At 39.4% G+C, this 22810-nt stretch overlaps 1 protein-coding gene across 7 annotated transcripts; it reads right to left on the bottom strand.

Annotated features, from left to right (window-relative positions):
* Window positions 1-666: 666 nt before the first annotated feature.
* Window positions 667-21496, bottom strand: LOC110065387 (uncharacterized). Of its 7 annotated transcripts, XM_020772519.2 has the most exons (6): window positions 21324-21496; window positions 18726-18956; window positions 11411-11488; window positions 3876-5058; window positions 2562-2923; window positions 667-1893 (listed from the first exon to the last, which is right to left on the bottom strand). In XM_020772519.2, the coding sequence occupies exons 4-6, from the start codon at window positions 4967-4969 to the stop codon at window positions 1379-1381; spliced, it is 1971 nt and encodes a 656-aa protein (XP_020628178.2). In that variant the 5' UTR covers window positions 4970-5058; window positions 11411-11488; window positions 18726-18956; window positions 21324-21496; the 3' UTR covers window positions 667-1378. The 7 variants fall into 7 exon arrangements, with proteins under 7 accessions (XP_020628178.2, XP_020628176.2, XP_089145961.1 ...); XM_020772517.2 differs by lacking the exon at window positions 18726-18956; XM_089289835.1 differs by lacking the exons at window positions 18726-18956; window positions 21324-21496 and adding an exon at window positions 14635-14897.
* Between the last annotated feature and the right edge of the window lie 1314 nt (window positions 21497-22810).

Genomic DNA, 22810 nt, shown 5'->3' with positions numbered 1-22810 from the left:
TGTTTTAGAATCAGATATGTCATGAGCATGGGACAGTGGACAAAAAATAATAATAATAATAATGCAGAGTACTTGTGGGGGTTCGAATTTTGGGTGTTGACAAATACCGTAACCAAGGGTTGTCAAGAGTTTCATTCGGTATCGTTTCCCTAAACAAAAATGTATTGCCCTTCACTTATTAAGTCTTTCAAATGTCTCCGATTCTCTTGTTGAATGTATTGAATGTAAATTGTCTGTTTGAAGCAGGGAAAAAGTGATTTAGGGGGTACTGTCGACTTTTGTGCCGAATTTCCCACTCTCGAAGTATTGCTGATTAAGAACGAATCATCATATCCATGATGTCAAAGCTGATTCAAAATTTTACCTAACAGATGACCAGATTAAACTTAAAAAACGCGTTAACTGTAAACTAAAAAGTATCCTCGTGTCTAGACCACCAGCTAACACATCACGTTCGATATCACCTCAAAGAACGACCTCGTCATGACTTTTTTATGACCTTTTGTTGGGGCTCATGAAAAAGAAGGCCCGATCATCTCGGGAGAGCTTGGCTTCATTTGGAACTGACTTCTCTCAACAAACATCTTGGAGTGTATCAGATAGGGTCTGGAAAACTTTACATGTAAGACTTACCTGGTAGTTTTCAACAACGTACTATAACTGCGATTTTTCTAAATATTTATCGTTTATTTCTAATACTTTTTAGTTTTTACACTCCGAACAAGATGAATGCCAAAAAATAGTTTATTCTCGATTAACATTAAAGATGTTTGGATTTTTTAAAATATATTTCTTTAAAAATACCACGCATGCCTTCAGAGTGATTAATTCGGCATTTAAAAGCAACACTCGGTTTTCGCATATACAGCAAACAGAGCGAGAAAGAAACTCGTCGAAAAAGATACCTGACTGTTATAAATAATTTCGTTTCATTTGAGATCACGCTGTGATCTCTGTATGGCAATAAGAAGACTTGATGGCTGTTTAAAACAAGCACTTTTTAACGTTTGTAACCTTGAACGTGAAGTTCATACCGTTGTTAGGAGCAAAGTATAAGAAAATGTAGATTTCAGACCAAATAACATGATCCAGTTATAATCTATAAACTGTGACCAAAGGCAGTCGTTGAACAATTTTTGTATTCCGTCTCAATTCGTAACTATCTGACCTTCTTCGAGGAAACCATTGTATGGCATCTAAATGTACGACACTGCCAAACGCAGTGCTGTTACGTAGGAATCTACAAATCTAAGCATAACAGTATTTTCTAGTGTTGAACAAGGCAATGTGGAAGTGCTATTATGCACCATTTGACAAAAGAAACAATAATACCGAAGGGCCAGTAGAAGCTGGTACGACGACATCAATGTTTGCGGCATTAACTGAAGGGGTAGTCGCTAAACTGTAGATTGCCGTCGGCAGGGAACTGGTCAAGACATCCCGAGTGACCCAGCTTGGAACATTTAGTAAAGGAACCGGCAGAGTAAAAGGCCCATCCTGTGTTATGGCCCGTGTCCATCCAGTGCTCCGCGTGCCGATATATCTTGGGCCCATATCGATTACGAGCAAAAAGTCCGGGATTGCGCATCACAGTGACCCATTGCCCGGCAAACTGCAATTTAGTTGGCCGCTGACCGCTCGCTACAAGCATCTCGGACTCCATCATGTGTTGGCCATACAGCTCCAGTGTCCAGCGGGTTGTACCCACTCGGAACTTGCCCCCAGCCTGCCGGCCGTCCGCGCAGCACCACAGCGACCCATCGTCATCACTGAGGCTGTAACCAGCCGCTGAGAATTTTGGACGAAGCTTTTTAAATGCCGTGTAGTTGGCTGTTAAAAAGGTAATGTCAGCGTCGCGTTCCCATGGCAACACCTTGTTGAATTTGACAGCACCTGAGAACAAGTAAACTCATATAAATTAATTTGTCATGATTCATCCATAGGATTTTAAACCAGGAGCAAGTTTAGAAGCTATTTCTCAGTCAATAGTCAGAAAGCCTGGTGGAAAGGACCGCCATGCTTCTTCAACATCAGTTAACATCAAATCAATCCTATTTGAGAAATGAAAGCTGTTGAGCAGGACTTCGTGTGGCACTGTTTAGAATACTACACAAGGTGAACACAAGATGGCTCCTTTTTTAAGACTGCAAGAATACAGCGTCTATGCAAATGAAAACTATTGAGTTTCTTTGGCAAAATGGAGAAGGTCAGTGCAGTGCAGCAGGAAAGAACTGAAATACGATCATTTAGCCGTCCCAGAATAAAATCAAATGGTGCGAGTTTGTGGATGCCCTATGCTTCTCCATGGGGCCATGAGGATAAGTAGTAAGTAGTTTGCGAAAAGAATTTAGGATTTTCTTTTTAACTTTCCCACTTGACGAGGAATGAAAGGGTAAAACGCGTGAAGAATATTAAACACGTACTCTGGTTCAATCTAAGTAATGTTTGAAAGAGGAGCAGTTACCAAATCAAAACTCCGAGAAAGTATTAAGTACATGAACATTTCTTCGTCTGTGAAAGAAATTCTAGTTTGTACTTTAAGTCAGTAGTACTATTGTTACCTAATAACGTTCCTTCCTGCAGCTCACAGAACAACCCTGCGTCTTCACACTCCTTCATGACGAATTTGATCGCGTCCGCCAGATTTTCTAGATCACATGGCGGAACACCGAGCCCTGTATTAAAACTACAAGCTCCTGAGTTGGTGTGAGAGTGACCGCGTCTGCAGCCATACCAGCGAACTCTACCATCGGAGTCGACCCATTTTTTTACTTCCCACTTTTGAGCTAAGCTGGTGTACTTATCGTCCGGGATCTCCCGTGGGTAGATGTTGAACATAACGTCGGGACAGCTGACGACTATCTTCTCTGGGTGCTTGAGTTTCAAGCGCCAGAACAAGTCCTGGAAGACACCGAAAGCTAGCCTGGGAAGAAAAAATACAAAAGATCACTAAACTGAAGTCCTGACCCAATTCTTAGTAGTCACTGATTACCTCTTACAAACTGAGCGGGAGGGCCGTACTGGGAAACACTGACCCAAGGTCGTGGCAGTCGTACAAAAGCGACCGAGGGCCAACACGGTAAAAACCCGCATACAAGAACCTAGAATTTTCGAGGTCAGACTTAACAGGTTCTTATATTTTAGGGTAGTTTTTACACAATTCAGGCTGATTAGGTTCTTAATAATTTCTTATTTTTCAGAGGTTGTCGTGGTGTAACCATCGGCAGAAATACTATACTACTAATACATAATGGTTTAGCACTTGCAGTTTCAACAACAAAAATGCTTGCCTTGTTTGCTTAACAATAACATACAGAACAAAACATGTCAGAAGTTTCTCGCACAATTAAAATACAGAATTTATACCATCAAAATTGGAGTGACTTTTTTCGTATAAGAACCTATTTTTCTTTGCCAGCCTGAAAATGTTCTTATATTTTTGGGTATTTAAATGCCAAATTTCAGCCTGTAGGTTCTTAAATCACTAAGTTCTTATATGCGGATTTTTACTGTATTCCCCAGTACGGTTCGAGCAAGCTAGGTTAGTAAGTAGTTTATGACATGGCAGTCACTGGCTTTCGAAAACAAGGCAAGCCAACAGATATAGAGACTGGTTGTAACCTGGATTTTGTTGAGATATTCAGCCCACTCAATGTTTTTCAAACAATAAGAAGTGAAATAAAATATCGAGTCATCTCGTACAAGCGTTACCGACACTTTGATTGGGTGATTCTCCCTTGAGTTCTGATTCACTTATGTGTGTTTTTTTTATCCATTTGTGTTTGTTGGGATTGCTAGGACTACTTTGGGTGCGGTTGACCGCCCCATGTCACACTTTCAACATCACAATACAAGATCCTGTTGTTTTTACTCACTTTTCATCTAGTCCAACTTTCCTGACTCCCTCAGCTTTGGCCACAAAAGGACCAGACAGTACATCACACACTACACACTCAGTAAACGAGTGGTAATAACCGCCTCTAAAAAACGCCGTCCAGTTTCTAAATGTCACTTGAAGACAGCCTATGTCCCACTCCCCCCGGAGATTACGATGGCTCCCCCCGGCGATGACAGCATCGTTGTTGTCGCTAAGCACGCGAACGAGGCGCTCAAGGTCTACGTCATCAGTAAAGTGAGTAATATCCGGGGCAAAGAGGACGTAAGGCGTGGTCACCTCTTGGAGTAACTTGGACCATGTCTCCCCGTGTGTCAACTCCTTAGTGACTATGTTCTTTAAATTCAACTTAAGTTTTGTTAACATGTCGACTGGCAGCTTTTCCTTCGACGCAGATGCAATTCGTATGTTTGGATAATACTTCGCGATGCCTTGGAAAACTTGGAACTGATCTGCAGCCGACAGCTCATCAGGTAAAATAACAATAATTGTGACAAGTTTGTTAATGGGAACAAACTCCGTACAATTTTGCCGCTGGAAACCTTTTCTGAAATAAGGATAGCCGTAAGCCAACGTCTTTCCCATAAATTGTTCGGGACAGACCTCTTTCTTTCGTACAGAAATGGACCTGTCTACAAGAGAACTTTTTTCATCTTGAACTCTTTCTCCACCTAAGGATTTTATTACACTATTTAACGATTCAATTTGTTTTCCAATGCGGTGGAAATGTACTGCGTAGGATACTAAACCGCGTTGTGCCTCGGTAAGTTTCACGGCAATACGCTTTAAGTCATCAATCAACTTCTGTGAGTTTTTGATATTACTACCCGGTGCATCTTGTTTCACTTCAGGTATCTGCGTGATCACAGCCTCAGTTTTAACGGACACAACCTGTTCAATGCTGCCCTCGGGATTGGCTTGCACGCCAACCCTCTCCCTCACTACCCGCATTTGTTCGCAATCTGGGCCTCGTGTGGTTAGCAAGCCAAGCTGGCTGAAGAACTGTACCGCTAACAAGATGCACATAACCAGAGCTACACGAGTGAGGGCCCATCGCAGCTTTAAACGACTCATGACGCGGGCAATTCCTCAGCGCTGCACCACACATCGAGCTTCGGAGTTGTTCTTCTTTACTGCCCGACTACTGTCTCTATCTTGAAAGTCTACAACGAGACAGATAAAATAAGAAATTTAATAAGACCAGGATAAATTATGCCAAAATGCTACGACAGAGAACTTAAAAGAGCTGAAATTTTCAACGTTTAGACGTTACACGTAATCTGAATTTAAGCCAAATTCGATTGCTATTGTTTCTTTTCCTTTTTTTTGTAAATGTCCTAAGCGCAATTAACAAGAACAAAGACTCCCAAGTCACATCTATGTGTTAAACTCAGAACTTACCATCAACTTGATTTTATTTCAGTGCAATTTGGCGCAACTTATTTCTGGTGGCTGCACTCAAAACATTCCGCCGTGATTCAACTTCAAGTAGTACCACAACAAAACTACCGTTTTGATAAGCCAATTTATACCACCAAGCTTCATGAAAAAATGCCCGCCACCAGATAACATAACCGCAAGGACTGAACACAAAGCTTGTTGAAATGTTTTGTTGCTGTTATCATTTGTTACATCGGTGGTCGGCATGTTACAAGCCAATTCAAAAGCTCTTTATAGAACAGTGATCATAGAGCATGCTGCTCGTAAACTCGAGTAGGTGAGGATATTGTCACTGATAAAGCAAAATGATGACTTGTGGTAAGACCTTTTCATTCATTTCATCATCGGTAATTGGTGACAAATGAAGTGCGTTTAGACAAATCATTTACAGTAAAATGTGAACTTTCTCTTTCAATATACAATTAAGCGTTGCTTAGATTGTTAAAAGCTTTGAATATTACCACCACAACCTTTTCTTTCACCTCTCCACTCAAAAATAGTCAATTACAACATCTTGGAGAAAAAAGAAAAGGATTCTTAATATTTTTCTTATTACCGATGGAAATACGACTGTTGTTTTTCATCACAACCACAGAGAGCAGTAAAAACATCGCGTGTTGAGCCACGGCTTACTATCTCGGGATACGCGTGTTAATTTATTCCACTAGAATCGTCAAAACACATGTATTCTATCAACTAATACAAAACTTAAGATTAAAAAAAAAATAAAATAAAACACGAGTTTTAAAATTTCAAGTTCAAGTTCATGTTTGGTTCAGCTTTACTGACTTGGCAAGGGATAAAAAATACCTATACACACACAAAAAAAATCAAACAGTGAAAGCTACATAGTCTATTCGGTGTAGCAGTATAGTGAAGTAATAAAACAGACTTTGTAAAATAATATGTGTAGCAATCAATTGCTTGGCCATTTCATGATTCATTCCTTACCGACGAGCTCTTAGAATGAGACTAATACTAGACGATTGCAATTACTGAACATGCGTCCTTACATTCGAAAGGTCTCCAGCCTGAGACTACTGCATTGTCGTAAAATTAAGTTGTATATTTAATGTTCTCGTTTCATAACAATTGTCTCATTCTTGTCTGCATAGGCAAAGTTGAAATGCTCCCCCACAACTGGAACAGTTATTATGTGAACTCTTGGTCTTTGGCCATCGTAGCTTGATTAAAAATATAACACAAACAGCGGTGAATGCATGCTTTTAAAATGTTTATCATCGCTGTTTATTATATTTTTACTCAAGTTATTATGTGACTGTTTTTAAAGAACAAGCGATCCCTTTCAATGAATTTATACTTCGCACACTGTTTACTTCGTCTAAAAGAGATCACCAGACCTTGTTTACTTTTCCAGTGTAACAAATTGAAATCCAAACACTTTCAATTTGCCAAAACGCGCAACAAATTAGGTAAGTTGGAGAGAAAAATAGGTCTGCAATGCCTAAATGCAGAAATCTGCAATTGTGTCAGTTCGTTAACTGAGTACGTATGCATCATCTGTCTTACCACTGACTCGACGACAGCTTTGTTCAATCTGATTACCCTAGAAACTAGTTATGTCTACTACAGTTCTACTCCTTAGGACAGACCGTGACTAAAATCCATAGCTTCATCTCACCGGCTTAACTCGCAGTCCAAGAAAATAAAAATAAACAAAGCCACGCTGAGGTGGTCAATTTACTTTTTTCTATTATTGTTTTAAAGCAAATTGACGTAGGTTAAAAGTGATGAGAATAAAACATCTGGTCATCTGAAGGAAATGAAAATGAAACTCTTGCAAAACAGATTACAGAAGATTTCCAAAATAAAACATTGACGTACAAAGACGGACATGTATGGTAACAACAGAAATCGTATTTCAGTCTTCTAAATACTAAATGATAAGACATGAATTTTCCATTTTATTTAAATTAGTTTAGTCGATTGGGACGTAACGGCATGGAAGCTTAGCGTGCACGGCTTGACTCGTGTTTTTCGCTCCGACCGAACGAATATTGGCACCGCTAGTTTCTGCTTCATGCCGAATATATTCGACCAGTACTGATATGGATGCCGGCTCGCAATGCGATAAAATCTAACATATCAGTGGTCTCTGAACAAAAAGATAACCAGGAGAACTAACCTAAACAATGTGTTCAGTTCCTATCAGAAAATTATTGTTATCTATTGTCTTTGTAAATGATTCTGAATACACAGAAAACGGCACGCAAACCGACGAAAACAACAAGGAACAAAAAACAAGCAATACTTGAATCCTCTCGACTTGTATTTACTATTTTAGTGTTGTGATACGCAGAATTACTGGAATAGAGACATTTTTCAGCTTATCTATCTAAAGACCACAACTGAAAAATCCAAAACATTTTTCGCAATGCAACGACGAGTACTTCCGTTTGAAACAACCAGCGCTGCAGAATATTTATCAATATTTAATTTTCTTGCAACGCCACATAAGGTTAAATTTTCGGCTGCGAATAAACGAGCATTGAAAAATGAGCGAATTACTTCTAAATCTTTGTCAGCTACACCGTCTTCTGTTACGATCATTGTGAAAACGATAAACCTAGTTAAAATTCACGTTTCCTTTCATAATTCATGCGAGCTGCTGGGCGAATTTTCATTCTTCATTCCAAATTATTTACTTTGGGTTTCGAAAGGAAACAGCGCAACAGACGCAACACTATTCGCTCGTTAGGTTTTTGTGGTTATTAAACCTTTTTGAAATTCGGCGAAGAGACAATTCGATTCTTTGGTTGTGGGTAAATTCAAAAGCCATTCATCCAGCTCTGACTATCTCGGTTTAATTCTTTGAAATTGTCACAATAGACCACCCTTGAAGACTTTCTTCCATCTTCAAGAAATAATGTTTTCGCTTTCTTATTTTTTATAAGCTTCTTCGCTGTCTACAACGAACAGCAAGTTAACTCTGATGTGAAAGTACAAGCAAAATATCCATACGATGCCAATAGCTAAGGTTGTTCAAACGAAACACGCCAAGATAAATTGCAGAATGTATTTTTTAAGTTTACTACTATTTGTCTATATTTCCTTTTAAGCCGACACTGCGACTTAGACTGTTTTGGAGTTGCTTTGTGATCAATTAATTTTTACGATAAATTTTTGCATTCCTTATTCTCGTATTTTTCGTATTTCACTTGTTTACATCATGGAAGCGATCAAAAAGCATGACAGCTCGATGATCTACATCGACAACAACCTCAAGGACTCGCTGGTACTTACCAGTAAAAGGGCAATGCACAAGTAAGGCGGATCGTGCAACTACATGTCACATACAACAACAGATTCGCTGCTCTTTGTAACATCCATGACACCACCGATAAAAATCCGCTTGTTCTGCGCAACGCTCAGCGGAATACACCGATATATCATACCAGGCTAAACATGTGTTGAAAAATTAAAATGCAATTCTCGAAAACACCTGTTTTATCGTTTTATTCCGACGCCCTTAAAACGATTGGTTTGCGGTACAATTTAGTACTTTCTCGGATGGCTTATTTATTTGGAATATGAACTCAGCATGCCGAAACATACTGTGGTTTCATTTCTTCACATGCTTTCTTCTGCTTTTTCTTCTCGTCTTAGTGTATTTCTCGCGACTTTGTGAAGTGTAGCCTGGGGCGCGAGAAAGCTATTATTTTAGTTCAAAGTGTGATTATTTTTAGTTATCATGAATGTTGCATAAATTATGTCTAGGGTTATATTTTGGCAGCTAGCAAATTGGATATATATTATATGGCTCGCTAAAAACTATGAATTTATGGCTGCATGTTGTGAAATGGTTAATTTCTGAAACAAAAATCAACTGAAGGAAATACGTCGAGATATCGATAAGAAAATGAAAGAAAAAAAGCCAATTACCAGGGTCTCTTAATAATTCAAATAATTCGCACAACATATACAACTCTAATTAAAAAGCAGTCGGCGGGGTTTTCTCTTTTCTCTGAGAGAAAATTAAGTATTAGTTAAATAATGTATGCTTTTACTAAGTCTCTGCTTTAAATCTTTGAAACAGCCTGTACAAAAAATAAAATAAAGTAAGGATAATGACAATAATGATCCGTTATAAAACCTTGGGCGCAAAACCATAGACAAGGCTATAGACCTCTTTAGCTTGGGCGGTTTGTTTTCCCATTGCAGACCACGTGATGATTCTCTTGAGAATTCTTGTTTTCAAATTTTTAAATAGTCGCATGTATATGAATGAATACCTTTAAGATGGAAAAAAGGAAAATTCTCTAGAGAATATAACGTGGTCTACAATGGGAAAACAAACCGCCCAAGCTAAAGAGGTCTATACTTCTTCTGCTCGCTCTCTAGAAGGAGAAGCTGCATACTATTTCACACTTTTTGTTCACTATATGGATGAACATATTGTGTATTCTGAGTATGGTGTTATTTCTTTGGGTTCGGGTTTACTCGCTTGGGCAGGAGAACTTACAAATGAAAAAAAATATTAATGAAAGAATGATTTCTTATTCGAACGAACTATTTCGTTTACTTTTTTGCGCCGAGAAACTCTTGACACGGAACAAAAGTAACAATAATTTCACATTTCAAATTAACATCAGTTTTTGCCGTCTAGTTTCGGTGGTCAATCAAATTTTGGTCAATTAGTTTTGGGGACCAATTAAAGGTCAGGTTATACATTGTATCTACATCACCGTTACATTGCCGCAATATGTTAAATGGTGTGGCCGCCATTCACTTAGCAACTTGGCATCAATTGGTAGATCGATGCTGTTGTACAAATATGGTACTGCGAGTTAAATTAGAATAAAGAACGTCATCTGACGCTATCTGTCGAAGCGTTTCTTCTGACAATTTTCGACTCACAACAACACGGAACTTGTTTTTCTCTTGTTTTTCTCTTCTTTTCAGGCATTCACTGAGAAGTTAAAAAATCATCTTTGTTACGTTTACATAAATTATTTCCTTATACGAAAGGTGGGAGCTAAGAGTTTTGTATTGGTGAAGGGAGAGAAGTTTTGAGCTCGGCGGACAGCCTTAGTATGACATAAATGTTATCCCTATATTTCACTTTTTGCGCAAGAAAATGTGCTAACACGCCCGACGGGTCTATGAAATGTAGAAGAAAAACAAAACTGCTACTTTTAGGTTGTGAGATCTACAACCTATGAAATTTACCCATACGCCAAGACCAATAATGTGTGTTGCTCGCTCAAAATGGCTTATTGTGTTGCTTCTCTCACCATAATTGTCAGTAACCAAGCGGCTCTCTGGATCTCTGAACTGAACGCTTGTTTATCAAGTTTCTTGAGGGTTAATTGCACAAATGATAATAAATAGTTGGCAAACGAACGCGCCGTCAGGACTACAGAAAAATTAACCCACTTAATGGCCATTGAGCCAGAAGAAGGAAGAACAAATTAAACGACGACTATTGTACATATCACCTAAATCTGCCATGCACTAGAGCAAGGCAGTGAAAGCAATTCCAGTGAACAGTAGTGAGGAAACTAAACTGGTTCGGTACCGCTTGCGAGTTTCAGTAAAAAAAAAAAAATCGATCTTCGAGCTTAACTAGGAGCCAGAAGCAGGAACCCAGGAGAAGGAAGAACAAATTGAACGACGATTATTGTACATGTCAGCTAAATCTGCAATGCACTAGAGCAAGGCGGTGAAAGCAATTCGAGTGAACAGTAGTGAGGTGTGAAACTAAACTGGTTCAGTACCGCTTGCGAGTTTCAGTAAAAAAAAAAAAATCGATCTCCAAGCTTAACTAGTTACGAGTAAACTGTCATATTATGCAATTTTTGTTTTCTTCTTTATCCAGTGTCACATCGAAAAATTGAGAAAGTTCACCAGCCATGCTTCGTATGTTCTATAAGTAGGACAATTTCGCGTTTTCAAACAATTAGGCAAGAAAAAAAATAATTTAAAACGCGAATATTATACATCAGTTGAGCATATTTTATTGAAAGTGAACATATTCCTCTCAGTTGACAAATAAGAGCAAACTGTCTTGCCAGAGGCGGTTTTGAACAACTATAAACGGAAGTTAGGACCTACCTTAACCAATCTCCACCATATACGCTGCTTATGTGACTCGGAACTCCAGTAATGGTTTCTACGGTGTGAACAGGGCCCCTAAATAACAGATACCAAGCAGATTGAAACGGTAAATAAAACACTACGTGTCATACTATTGAGAACAGCTGTGAAAACACTAACCAAAGATGTAACAAAGATTTAACTCTGTCTTGCTTTAGTCTCAGTGCTTCTAAGTTCTCTATTAAAAAACCATGCTTTTCCGGTCCCGATCGTCGCCCTTGCTCTTTTGCCAAGACCGATAATTATCAGAGCACGATGTGTGAAAATTTTGATTATAATTATCACTTCTGAGTATGAAGACAACTGAATAAATATGGCATTTGCAAGAGAAAGGATCAGTTCCTTAGAAACTGACACATCAATCAATATTCAAACAGCAAGCATAATTAAAAAAAACATATCGTTAAAATTTATCTTGTTTCCGAGACATTTTCGGTAAAATGTTTATCTTTTCGATGCCCAATTCTTAAACGACGTGGAGTTAAAAATGATTGAATATTGATATTTAACCTGCCAATGATCCGAGGAAACTCAAAGTCATTTTGTTTGTCCATCACAGTCAGACTGAGCTATCCCACAACTGCGAAATGTATTTTAATACAGTGTTCATTTCCATGAAAAAAAAAAAAAACCATAAAAAATCGCTGCTGTGCTCACAATAACCAATGGGTGATCCAGACCTGCAGCGAGGGGGAGGGGGGCGGTTTTGTTTTGGTTGTCCTGCCGGCTTTTCTTCCTTCTGTGATTTCTCCTTTTTAAACCGAAGATTGGGGGCCTCCCCTAGATTCGCCACTGATAACGCCGAATTTGCCGGGTAATTTGACGTTGTTGTTTTGCAGAGAACGGCAAGGAAATGAAGCAATATTTATTTCGCACGAGCAGAACCATTTCACTGTACAAATCACTGAAGGTGAACCTTTTGTTTCGCGGCATTGCCCAGTTGCCGACGTAGTCAATTGCTTCAGTTGCTTCAACTCGGTAGCAAATTTCTTAAAGCCTTTGTTTGGTACACAGTTAGAGAGCCGTACTGGTCGGTTATTTTCTTCAAACTCCATCCGACAGGGTTTGCATGTACACAGTTTAAAATAGCGCTTTCTGAGAACGAGAAGCCTGAGCGACAATTTCATCTGAGTCGAGTTTCGAAAGTCGGCTTTTTGGTGAATTTTCATCCAAACAAGCTCAGGGTTGTAACACAAAATCTTGTGGGAAAACATCGCGAGAAAACGAAGAGGAAATTAAATAGAGTTCAAGTGGAAGCACAATTGCGCATAAGCTTACATGTTGCTGTTGTTTTTCTACGAGTAAGGTCTAAAGTAATGTTGAGATATGTGGCGGAGGTTTCTACTAAATAATTATTACTCGAGAATATTTTGAAGAACTTTGAACTGTAAAAACAACACTGGTGAGACCGAAACAACAACAGAATGATTTAAAGAAAACTTATTAGATATCTAAGCGATAATAAGGTTCTCACTCTATCACTTAAAAGCTTAATTTATCCATTAGTTTACAAGCTCAGTTTAACTATGGAACTGATCTAAACTGCGAGATTACAAACCAACCGATGAAAGAGACTCGACAACAAATAAGGTTAACGACAACTTCAAGTATGCTACAAAACTTACTGCTTCAGGCAATCATAAGACCACAATTGATTCATTTGCCGGAATAGTCCGTTTGACGAAGAATCGAAGACATTTTCTTTCATAACGGCTCACAACTTCTAGTCTGGCCGGGTAGCATCCATCGAAAAACATTGCCGGCGAAATTTTGGCGCAGTGCGTTTCAATTTGGCGGGAAATCTATATTTGGTGAGATCGAGTGGATGAGATCCGTTCTATAAAAAACTGTGTTGATCCAACAACGTCATAATTTCGGGAAGTGGAGTGTAAAGGTCATGGATCGATGAACCTCTAAACAACGGAAGTGCATGAATCGTGGTGAGTTGTTTTACATGTAAATTGTTTTGCATTTCAGATGAACACGTAGCATCTATGATTAAGTGACACACAAATAGAGGCCGGACTCCGAGCTTGACAATTCACACAAGGACACAAAGGGGTACGTGATGCTCAGTGGAAGAAAAAAATTGCGAGTTTCAGGAAAATGCTTGAGCTTGCCCGCAAGCCGAGGTGCGAAAGCCGAGCTCGGAAAGATAATAAAATGTCCATGATTTTAAAACCTGAGGGCGAAGAGCTCGCGGAAGAGAAGCGAAAACGCTGCGAAGGACTACGAGACAGTCTAGGAAATATCTCGCAGCACGTGCACGACTTCGCAGCACTACAAAAGGAACTTGACTGAGCGACATCTTCCGAGAATAATGAAAGCAGATAACCATCACGTTAGAACGTTTGAATGTTCGTGATTCAAAGTAGACTTCAACGCACCCTGGCGGGTTTAAAACACAAGTCACGAGTCACAGGCTATTATTGTTTTTACCAATACTGAAACAACCTTAAACCTTTACTAGTACAAACCTTAAGCCTAAACATTGTCTTAGTGTAGTATTTAGGCGTAAGGTTAGCATTAGGAAGGGGTTAGGGTTGTTCCAGTATTGGTAAAACAATGATCCGCGACCTGTGTTTTAGACCCGCCGCATGAACCCACCTAATACAAGTTTACTCGGATTGACAACTAATTCAGCATGTATAAAGAAATACATCTCATACAGACATTTATCTCGAATTTAGCATTTGAAAGCCGTGGTAATTCAGTTGCTTCACTCACTGCACATAACGAATAACCCTGATTGTCTTTGTTTCTCAGTGCAAATTGGCAATAGAAGCGGAATGTTTCTTTCTATCCACTCTAAACGGTCGGAAACTCGAGTGAAACTCGTCGCGTAGAAGAGAAAAAGAGCTGTCTTGCTAACTCTGTTTATCTTTGGAATGCTTTTCACTTCTACACATAACTAAGGGAGCAAAATCTAATCAACAGTGGACTGAAGCAAATAAAGTGTTTGGTTTCTTCTCTCAAAATTCTCTCGATTTCAGAAGGAATTATTTACTCAATTATGTTATATACTGCAGTTTCTCCATGATTGCACCGAAAAGGTATCAGCATACAAATTGTCTAGCGAAGGAGCTGTTGCGCCTCCACGTATTTTGATTATAAATAGGCGGTCAGAAGCGATAAGTTATCATAACTGTTAAAGAACAGTTCATTCAATTTCTCCCATTTACCTAGTCTTGCCACAAGTCGACCCTTGCTTAATCCTTCGCTTTTTACTCTTCCCACTGTATCCTTGTGAGTAAAACCACTGATTTAAAGGCTGCAAATGCCCTCTCGGGTCAAAAGTTGAAATCACCACAGAACTTCATTACTAAAGCGAAACGCCCGTAGTTAATGAAGCTGAACTCTATCTATGCTAATAGAATGCTGTCAGGGTTTGAGTCACCTTTGTGGCCTCATCAGACATTGTGTCCCTCTGGGGCAATTGCATAGGGCCAAGTAGACAATATCAGGGAACAGAAAACATTCTGTCGTTAAGCCCGAGAAAAATTAAAAACACATTAAATAATGCTGTGGCTGCTTTATACATACACAAGGAGTTATTTTTCAGTTTTACATTTTGTAAATTTATACTAATACTTCGATTCCTAAACAGTAATCAAACTTGGTGCCTAATGCACAATTTAAAATCAATTTAAAGGGCCTTCTCAGGTTAACTGCCGTGTAATATATCTCTTCAATTAACATGTAATGTATTCACGTATCTTTCTAGCAGAAACACGTAAGGCTTATTTCCAAATGATCGCAGCGATACCTACAGAAAAATTTGAGGGACCCTTTCTACTACCAGTTCCATATGCTCGCTACTATCGTAGAGATGTATTGTTCTCCGCTACTATCGTCGAGATATACTGTTCTCCTATTCCAGGAGCCCATTGGGATGGGCTCCTGCCCATTCTATGTAGATAAAAAGTAAGTACGTTTTTCTTAATTTTATGTTAAAGTGCCACTGAAACGAAATTTTCGTACTCTCTTTTTTTAGCCCAATTTATAGTTTCAAACGTGCTTAAAATAATGGTGAACTTTATTTCTGTCAAATCCTAACGGAAAGTGCTCTTTTTAGCTGCTGAAATCGACTTTTTGGAGCAAAACTGTGTCCGGGCTCTGGAACCGAGTTTAAGGACCTTGTGACGTCACTGGTTGTATTCACGCAAGAAGCGCTTAAGATTCTCTCTTGTTTTCACTTGATTTATTTAAGTTTATTCTTCATATTGTCGATACCTACTAGTTTCCTACCTTGTAATTTCAGTCCAGCCTTGACAGGAAATACACATCATAAACGTTGGAGGGCGCCAAAGAATGTAGATTCACCAAAATGAATGCTACAGATTAGAACAGCTCAGTATACTTTTCGAACATCTTGAGTACTCGATTGGAGATTTCGAAGACGAGTGTGGCAACTTTTGTATCACGTCCTGAAGCCTAAACACGATATTTCGTCGTCTGTTTTCAGCCTGGTTCTGAAATTTGGATTCTCACGTTTATCTAAGGTCTATTAACAAGGTTCGAATACATCCTCGGCAACTTTGCTGCATTAAAAGCCGTAAGCGCATCAGCCATCCGCACAATCATGAAGTTATTAACGGTCCACAATCTTTGAGTCGAGTACTTCTTTGCACACAGAGAGCATCTTTTTATGATACTAATAAGTGAGAGTTCTTGTGGTAGACAAAATGTATCTTTGAAAATTGTGATCCGCAGCAGGGTTTGCTTTATCGCCGCATACGTATCAGTGTAAACAAAGCGGGAATTTCGCTTCTCTTTTACACGTATCTCCCAATTGTAATATTTCACGGCCGATGGATAACTTGGAGTTCTTTAGCACATACTTATGTCTATGATCTTCATTTAATAGTATTCAAGTTCAAAGCAATTCGTTACACGTCACTAGTTTATTATTTAGTCGAAGGTTTATTAAACAGAATTTGAACTAATTTGCATATATGACCTTTCGCCGCCGACATTGTCACGCTTTCTCTCGTTTCCTGAAAACATATAATTGTAGGGTCATGGCAGCTAAGTTTGCCTTTATAGTTTAAATTCGCTCCCTCATATAAAAGAAGAGGGTTTCTTAAATTGTTGCTGTTGCGATAACTTGTAGGATGTAGCAGATACAACTAGACTAAAGGTCACTGTGGCACAATCTCGTCCGCGGTGAAACTCACAAAGCGTCCGGTTTCCTCGAAGCGAAGCGACTCGAAAACTCGAAACGTTGTTGCTACGATTCGTGCAGCAGCACTCCGGATAATATTTTCAAAAGCCGCTTTCCCTTGTTTTCATGTCTTTTAACTTTATGAGTGTAGATATTGTTTAATTGAGTGCTGGCCATTTCACTAAGAGTCCCGATCATTTTGCGATCTAAGAACTCCCACTCGTTTGCTTGCTTACATAAAATATCCAATTAAATAGACTGAAAAGCCCCAGGATCGACTCTCCACCTCTTCATGTCTAAGGCTACTGTTATTATCTGCTTTACAGCCCTGAGATGTCCTTAAGATGTTTTTTGGGGGGCTTCGAACAGTATTCTCTTCTCCCATAATCACTCTAAATTTTCAGCGCGGCATGAGAGCAATACAACCAGTGACGTCACTAGGCTGTTTTGGCCGCGCCAAGATGGCCGCCAATTTTGGGCTTAACCAGCCAATTTCGAACGGCTGAAAAAGCAGTTTTCGCTTACCGTATGCGAAAAAAAAGTCTGCATTGTTTCCAAGTAAGGTTGAAACTTTATTACTAAGCAAAAATCTCACATACGAAAATTTCGTTTCAGTGGCACTTTAAGAATTGCTAGGTTCAACCAGTTTCGTGCAAACGTGTAACACGCGGGAAAGTGGTGGCCGCGGTTTTGCCTGCTTACTGATTGGCTAAACCACATCTTGTCTCTGATTGTGCCTCATTTACACCACCTAAACTAGTTTAACTAAGTCTGTCAGATTAAGGTTTTTCCAATTTGTCAATTACTCTTTGCAGTCATTTTGAGAAGACAAATTTCAAATAAGTTTGCAACCATATTTTAATCAAACAGGTATTGTACCCTGTTCACACCAACATAAAATGAACACAACTCGTTCGTTAAGCGTATGAACACCTAACCAGATCTACTCTATCCCATAATTTTCAACGAAATAAAAGCCATCAAGTTAGCTGATGTAGGAGTATCGAGATTTGAACACTCAATTTTACGTCCCAGACATTACTGTATTAAGTTCTTTTTACTTTTGCACGGTTACTTCAAGGAAGTCCATCCAGGGGTCAAGCATTACGTAATGAGACCGAATTGTAGTCTGGGTCATTTTCCTGAAAACGAATTTACAAGGTTATACTTTACACCTGCAGTGCTTGTTTTGGTCCTCGAGAGATCTTTTGATTATGTAGGTTTTTTCGCTTTGGTGCGGTTTCGAGATTTTTTGAAAATTCGTCAAGGAGTTTGGCTGAAATAAGTGTGTTTGAAATAACGAGAAAACGATAAAAATCATGTTCCTGGATGTTGCCTAATTCTCCTCATTCGCTATCGGTCTTGTTGACGAGTAACCCCAGTGACACTTCCATCCGACAGCACTTATTAAAATAGCTGCCTGGGGAAATCTTCACTATTTCGCGATAAATAAACAATTCTTTGAAGCAGGACGTGAATAGGAAGGACAATGTCGGTGGACGCACTTAAAATTAGTTGCAGGTGCAAGCGGTTCAATATTGCTGTAAAATTCAAACCAAATATTCGAGATAAGCTCAAAGCAGTTTAAGGTTAAGTCGTATTTCTTCAGATGTAATCACTGATATCCTTATCAATCTCAAGTCTGCAATGTTCAGCCTCGCCAAAACATAAACAAAATACTGTTATAACATGCAAATTATAGCACAATGCAACGACCAACAGCAACAACCGCAGACAATTGTGATCGCCATGGCGATAGTGAGCGGTTCAAGAAAGACAGAAATAACATGTGTTATGGACTCGGACTTCTCATAAACAGTAACAAAGCAAAGGTCTGTATTAGTGTTAGTACCAAGACAACACAAATGATGGGTTAAGATATTGACCTATATGTAAATTGAAGTATTTTCAAAACTATAATATTTTCCCATACTTCCAACACCGGTTCGTTAAAAATATGACTGTACAATACTAGTTTTAATGACCAGTCATCAAAATTACACGCAATTGACCTGACCGAGTTCACGATCTGTTAAAAAAAAAAATTGCATATTCACATACATTACTTAACGTTTGCGAAGGCCTAAGATCGCACCCAGTGAAACTTACCCGCCGAGTTATAGTCACGGATGTAATGTCGCCCAAAACTTCTGAATTCGTATAGCCAGTCAGTCTGCATGGAACTGGACATTCAGACCGACAAATATTGGTGAAATAATCAACGAACGGTTTCATTCAGAAGAGCTGAACGTTTGCCAATTAAATATTTTATACGACTTGATGCTTGCCCGCAAACAACATCGCACCATGAACGCCATGCGTCCAGAACTGTTTAACGTGCTGAAAAATTTAAATAACAAAAGAGTTTGAACGCATTAATTTCGCAGTACACATTGTTGTTATCTAATTCATGAATTATTTAAGTACCTGATTGTCATGTTTATTGCTGGAGGCACTCTTCGATCATGAAGAAATGTCAAAACAAAGTAGCTCAAAGTGAACTGCCTATTGTTGCGGGGACGTGAGGGAGCGACAGACAGCGACATCCCCGTTGTTGAGAAAAGGTTCTCCATGAAATTCAGCTGGTTCAAATATGTGCGTCACGAGGCAGGGACAAAATTGCCTCAATTTTTTAAATTTGTTGTGAAAAGGGGGGGAGGGGACGGGGGGGAGGGAGCTGGGGTTTGGGAGGAGAATTGCTCTCCGACATCCTTAGTTATGGGGTAAACACCCCATTCTCGCTAGAACACTTATCCTGTTTGAGACCCAAAACATGTGATTTTCCTTGCTCTTTAAAACCAAGGCATTTTAAGACCTGCCCTTAGAAAATCGCCACGCTTTTTTGATATGCATTGCATTTGTTGTCTTTGTTTGAAAATTTATGACCCCTAATACAAGGGCAGGTAAATGATGCTGGTGGTCACTTAAATAATTCATGCTCCCCCACAAAAGGGCCAAATATGTAAGTTAACTTCGAACCAAACTAGCTTAAAACCACACCCAATTTGGAACGATGCATTCGCGAACTTTTGAAAGCTATGAGAACACTGTAAATTTTAAAAGCTTCGCACAACAAGGAAACAGTAAATTAAAAAATCCAAATACTTTTAGGTTGAAAAAATAGTCACAATCTATCAGAGCAAAGTTAATGAAAATTCAGAATTTATCAACCAGCTTATTAGAGAAATACTGTATTTATAAGAATAAACTTAACGGATTTACGACAATATGAACGGAGCTTAGAACGCCTTTATTTCTCTGTTTATCATTAAGCACTCTTAAAATCCTTCTCTGATGAGTTTCTATTCTTCTTACAAGAAGTAAAAGCTGCTGGATTTTAGTATGATCACTGAGAAACCTGTTTAACCAGGTTGATCTTTTATTTTTTCAGTCCAAACATTGTCTAAGGCCCCGACCACAGTATTATAATGTGGATAGATGAAAACCAAGGCTTTTGAAAACGGTACCGATGTCATTTCCATCAACGTTTTCGGGCGTTTAGGGCGGACGATGGGCGAAAACGTATCAAAAAGTTTGCGTTTTGGAATAAAAACGAATTAGTGTGGACAGGTGACAACAAAACGAAAACGCTAGTATGGTCGAAAATATCATGATTTTGCTTCGTTTTCGTTGAGACGGAAATGAATACAAATGCATTAGTGTGGTCGGGGCCGTATTCGATACATTTCAAGCGTGGCCTCAAGGCCTCCTGCCCGAATTGCAAATTTTCAGTTTGCCGGTAATCCCCTTTTACAGACTAGATACCGAAAATTTAGCAGTTCGGCAGAAAGCCTCGGTGTCAAGTTTAATAGAATTCGTGAGAACAGATTTGCGTGACATGCCCGGAGGTGAGTTAAGCTTATTAGCGTATTCAGAAAAGAAAGAGAAATGGAAAGAGGCCACGGTAGATTATAAATGAACCAAGCAGGATAATTATCACGACTGACGATGCTTCCTTCCTCAAACTTGTCTTCTGAACACGATTTGGAGTTTTCATGTTCAGGTGAAGGACATGAAGACTCGAGACAACACGCACGCACAAACACGAACATGAAACAGATACTATATTTGTATAGATGCCAGAATCTTCAACTTTTCATCTGTAGCGACGGGGAAAGAACCTGTTGTTTTCAAAGCGTCTCTATTAGCTAACTTAAACTCAAAGAGTGATCTACCCAGCCCTCAAATGACAACAATAGTTCAGTTTCCACTGGCTAGCACACATTCAACATAGCTGCTTGAATTTACTTTCTAATAGACCACAGAAGAATTTGTTACTTCGAAATAACTTAATGATGCATAAATGGATACAGTTAGCTACCATGTTCTTTCCATTGAGATAGATAAACCATGGGGGGACCTTTTTCAGTTTCCCTAGGGTCTAAATTAAGCTGACTTTAGACGTTCTTCGTGATCTGAGTAACATCGAAAGCTATAATTGTCAATTATATGCGTGATGTCGTTTCGTGTAAACAAGGAAAGGCCCTTAAAATTTCGTTCGTAAAGGATACAGAAATTGTGGTTGGCAGCTCGGGTCAGAGAACAAGATCTATTCTTGCTCATAAGTCAGTTTGCAGCGAAATATTAGACCTGATTCGTTAATTACGAGCACTTACGATAGCTGCTTTTATAAATACCGTATCAGTTGTGGTCTGTATACTACTTGTAGCTGGGTGCAGTAAAAATAAAAGAACAGTAAGCTGTTACCTCAGTTGATAGCTTCGTGGGGTCTTTCAAGTTCTCTGCTCTGTATTCCAGCGATGAACAGTCTGTTGAGATCGGTTCAACCACAGGGAAACGGAATGCTTTGACGCGGAAAATCGAAACGAACACTGTCCGAGGTCAATGATGTCATTAGTGCGTGACCATTTATCAAAGCAACCTACTTAGTTCGGTAGCACTTTCCCATCATGTACCAGTGGCGGGTGGCAGGGTGACGGGTGACGGGTGACGGGTGGCGGGAGGCGGGAGGCGGGTGACGGGCGACAGGTGGCGAGTGACTGGTGTTGGGTGACGGGTAACAGGCGAGGGGTGAGCAAAATACAAACCGCCCAAACCATCAAAATCGCGTTTTGATATCAAGTTCCAGTGGAAGAATATTACATAAATTGACTACGTCCATCAAAGGTGATTTCGATATCGAGATGCAAAGAGCATTAAAAATCTATCAGTTGATCAATTATTATTTCAGTATCATTTATCAAGTACATTACAAAATGTATAGATAAAAAACTATTCAAATATTCTGTGGTGATGCAAGGTGCACCAAACGAAACAGGACACTGACAACTGACACATCGCGGGTAGCCCAAGCTCGATTTATGAGTGCAAGGTTCTCTTGATGAGTGTCTATACCATGTTCGTGGCGGGTCTAGGAAGAGGGCGCAGGGGTTGCGCTTCCCTCCTCCTGAGATGAAGCCTTCTTCTGTGTATTCGCTTTTAAAATTTGTTTACCTCACTAGTCAGTTACGCCATCCCTTAGTGGTGCACCATCCTGGATTTGCCCCTGTGTTGGCATTATTCAATAGCAGAATGTAAGGATTTGTATTGAGAAAACGGTTGTATTCAAAACTGTAGAAGTGAAAAACTATTTAAAACCGCCACCAGCCACCCGCCCCCAAAAATTCTCACTACGTCATTGTGTCACTACGTCAATCGGAATTTCTTCGCCGGAGTTTCCTTTATTTTACGTTGGCGGATTTCCCGACGCGATACATGAATTACTGCGTCAGGCTCGAATATTGTTTACACCCGCTTTCAGTGTTACGTGTAAAGCAACTATCTCTCGACATGCCATCTTTCGACATGCTATGTAACCTGGCCTACGTCAAAATGTAAGCAGAAGTGGCTTCTTTTAATACGGACGACCTCGACTTTTAGTCATGGATTTATCTGACATCAAACTAAGGCTAGGAGCATCAAGAAAACATTCTGTGAGTGATAAATCGACTGCTTTGAATGTTTACATCTTTCGAATATTAACTGAGCGGTAGCGGCCCAATTCTACCGGAAGTCACTATTGAGATCCGATCGAGTCACACTAAAATCGTTTGAATTATCCCGTAAAACGGGAGTCCACAATCTTCTTCATTCATTTGAGGTCAGTAATTATCATATACTTGTCATCTGTTCCGTTAATAACCGGAAAATTTGCTAGTTTCACGGGTAAACCGTATTTCAGCCGTTTACATAGC

Source organism: Orbicella faveolata, unplaced genomic scaffold (genome assembly GCF_042242905.1).
Source record: "Orbicella faveolata isolate gen_17 unplaced genomic scaffold, um_ofav_v1 contig_1, whole genome shotgun sequence".
In the NCBI taxonomy this organism is placed as follows: Eukaryota; Metazoa; Cnidaria; class Anthozoa; order Scleractinia; family Merulinidae; genus Orbicella; species Orbicella faveolata.
This window is presented reverse-complemented; position numbering and strand designations above follow the sequence as displayed.